The sequence below is a fragment of the Cucurbita moschata genome, unplaced genomic scaffold, assembly GCF_002738365.1.
Source record: "Cucurbita moschata cultivar Rifu unplaced genomic scaffold, Cmos_1.0 Cmo_Scf00044, whole genome shotgun sequence".
NCBI lineage: Eukaryota > Viridiplantae > Streptophyta > Magnoliopsida > Cucurbitales > Cucurbitaceae > Cucurbita > Cucurbita moschata.
The window spans coordinates 996,833-998,588 of record NW_019268560.1 but is presented as its reverse complement, the minus strand read 5'-3'; the positions used below and the strand labels follow the sequence as shown (position 1 = coordinate 998,588).

Below are 1,756 nucleotides of genomic sequence, written 5' to 3'. Positions count from 1 at the left end.
TTTCAATAATTTTATTAGTAATGGATCTTAAAGTTTTTTAAAATGTTCAAAAGATATTAAATAATCTAATGAAAAATATTAAATAATCTAACATTGAAGTTGTAATATATTTATGATCAATAATGTTAAAGAGTGAGATAATTCTCCTCTCTCAATTTTGATTTTAAAAATAAAGAATTTCTTTTTTTTAATAATTAGTAAACAGAGCGAAATTAGGGCAATATTCCAGAACAACAAAATATAAAAAATTAAAAAAAAAAATGTTGTCATTAATTGAAATAAATATTCATAATCTTAAAACCAGGATTAGATTGTAATTCCATTTTAGGCTGGTCGAGTTCGCTGGATCATAAACATCTATCACAATCTTCGGATTGGTTGTGGAAAATATCTACTTCAATTAACAGTTATGGGTACGTTCATAAAAAAAAGAAGAAAACAATCAGTTATGGGTATGGATGATTCTATATCAGTATAATAATTCATAGCATTAATTTTTCTTGTCTTTTCTAACCAAGTTGCAAGCGGAATAGTATTTAATTCAAAGTTGCTCAAAACTAAAGCATTTCCATAGACAAAAGTATACATAATTTTATTTATTCCCTTTTATACAGATAGGAAATCTAATAGCATTTGAGACATTTATAACATATCTTCGTAATAATATAAAATTTCCAAACTAACACAGATCAGATTATTGAAGAACACATAGATCTGATAACACAACAAAATCCACCAACGATTTCCCCAGAAATTTATACGAAAATCACCAAATTCCAAGAAACACATCATAAATTAGGGCTTTACTGGTTAATTAGCAACAGGCTTGAAGGACGTAAGTTCCATGAAATGCTGCCATGCCTTCTCCCAGATCAACGCCTGATATTTTCCGATCGATTCACCTTTCTTGGCCTCGATAACCAGGCGGTAGTTCATTCCGGAGACGACCTGCGATTCTCCTTTGACGACGTCCTTGAATTCGAGTGCGCCTTTCGATTGTTTGTTGTACTCAGACACCGCGAACTTTCCGATCTCTTGAATGTGCGGATCCTTCACGTCCTTGATCTTCTCCCAGCCGCCGACTAGACGCCCCATCCGAGCGGTGGCGACGACGAGAAGTGGGAGGAGAAGGATGAGGAAGAGAGAAGCGGAGCGGGATTTCATGGTAATCGAGGGGGGAGCGAAGGAAGGAAGGAATGGGGTAAATTTTTAGGGCAATTGCTTTGGGGAGTGGTTTTGAGGGGTATTTATAGGTGGGGTCAATGGACGCGGAAACCGGACCGCCGCTGGTAAGGAATGGCACAGGGTTGGAACGGGTTTTTTGCTTTTCGGTCCTCCATTTCTTCGAAATTACACTTAGAGCCACATTAATTCAGAAATTGTAGTTTTGGTTCCCTAAAAATTAATTAAAATAATTTATATAATTAATTTAAATGAGATTTGGGGGGAGACCGGAGTGGAGTAAAGTTGGTGAGCGGTAGGGCCGGAGCATAAGCGAAAACGCAGTCGGAATGGGTGGATCCACCACAAAGGGTCTGAGTGCGGCCCACATTTTTAGGTAAATGGGTCGTCCATATGCTGCCGGAATCTTCCGTGTTCTTTACTACATCAAATCCTAACTAAATTACTTCACCCTAACACCTGTATTATAAGGAAGTTGTAGCCAAATTAAAAAAGAAAAAGAAGAATGGTAGGAAATGAGACATAAACATGATTCACGATCGAGCCTTAGGTGAAATGAGTCACGAACAAAAAG

The 1,756-nt window shown here is 36.7% G+C and overlaps 1 protein-coding gene across 1 annotated transcript; it reads right to left on the bottom strand.

Moving 5' to 3' along the window:
- Window positions 1-565: 565 nt before the first annotated feature.
- LOC111434113 (cysteine proteinase inhibitor 5-like) lies at window positions 566-1,232 on the bottom strand. Its single transcript, XM_023071425.1, has one exon. It carries the CDS (start codon window positions 1,162-1,164, stop codon window positions 811-813), a length of 354 nt encoding a protein of 117 aa, XP_022927193.1. The 5' UTR covers window positions 1,165-1,232; the 3' UTR covers window positions 566-810.
- Window positions 1,233-1,756: the final 524 nt, after the last annotated feature.

Coding starts and splice junctions, on each gene's coding strand:
- LOC111434113 (XM_023071425.1), bottom strand. CDS start 1,164: ATGAAATCCCGCTCCGCTTCTCTCTTCCTCATCCTTCTCCTCCCACTT.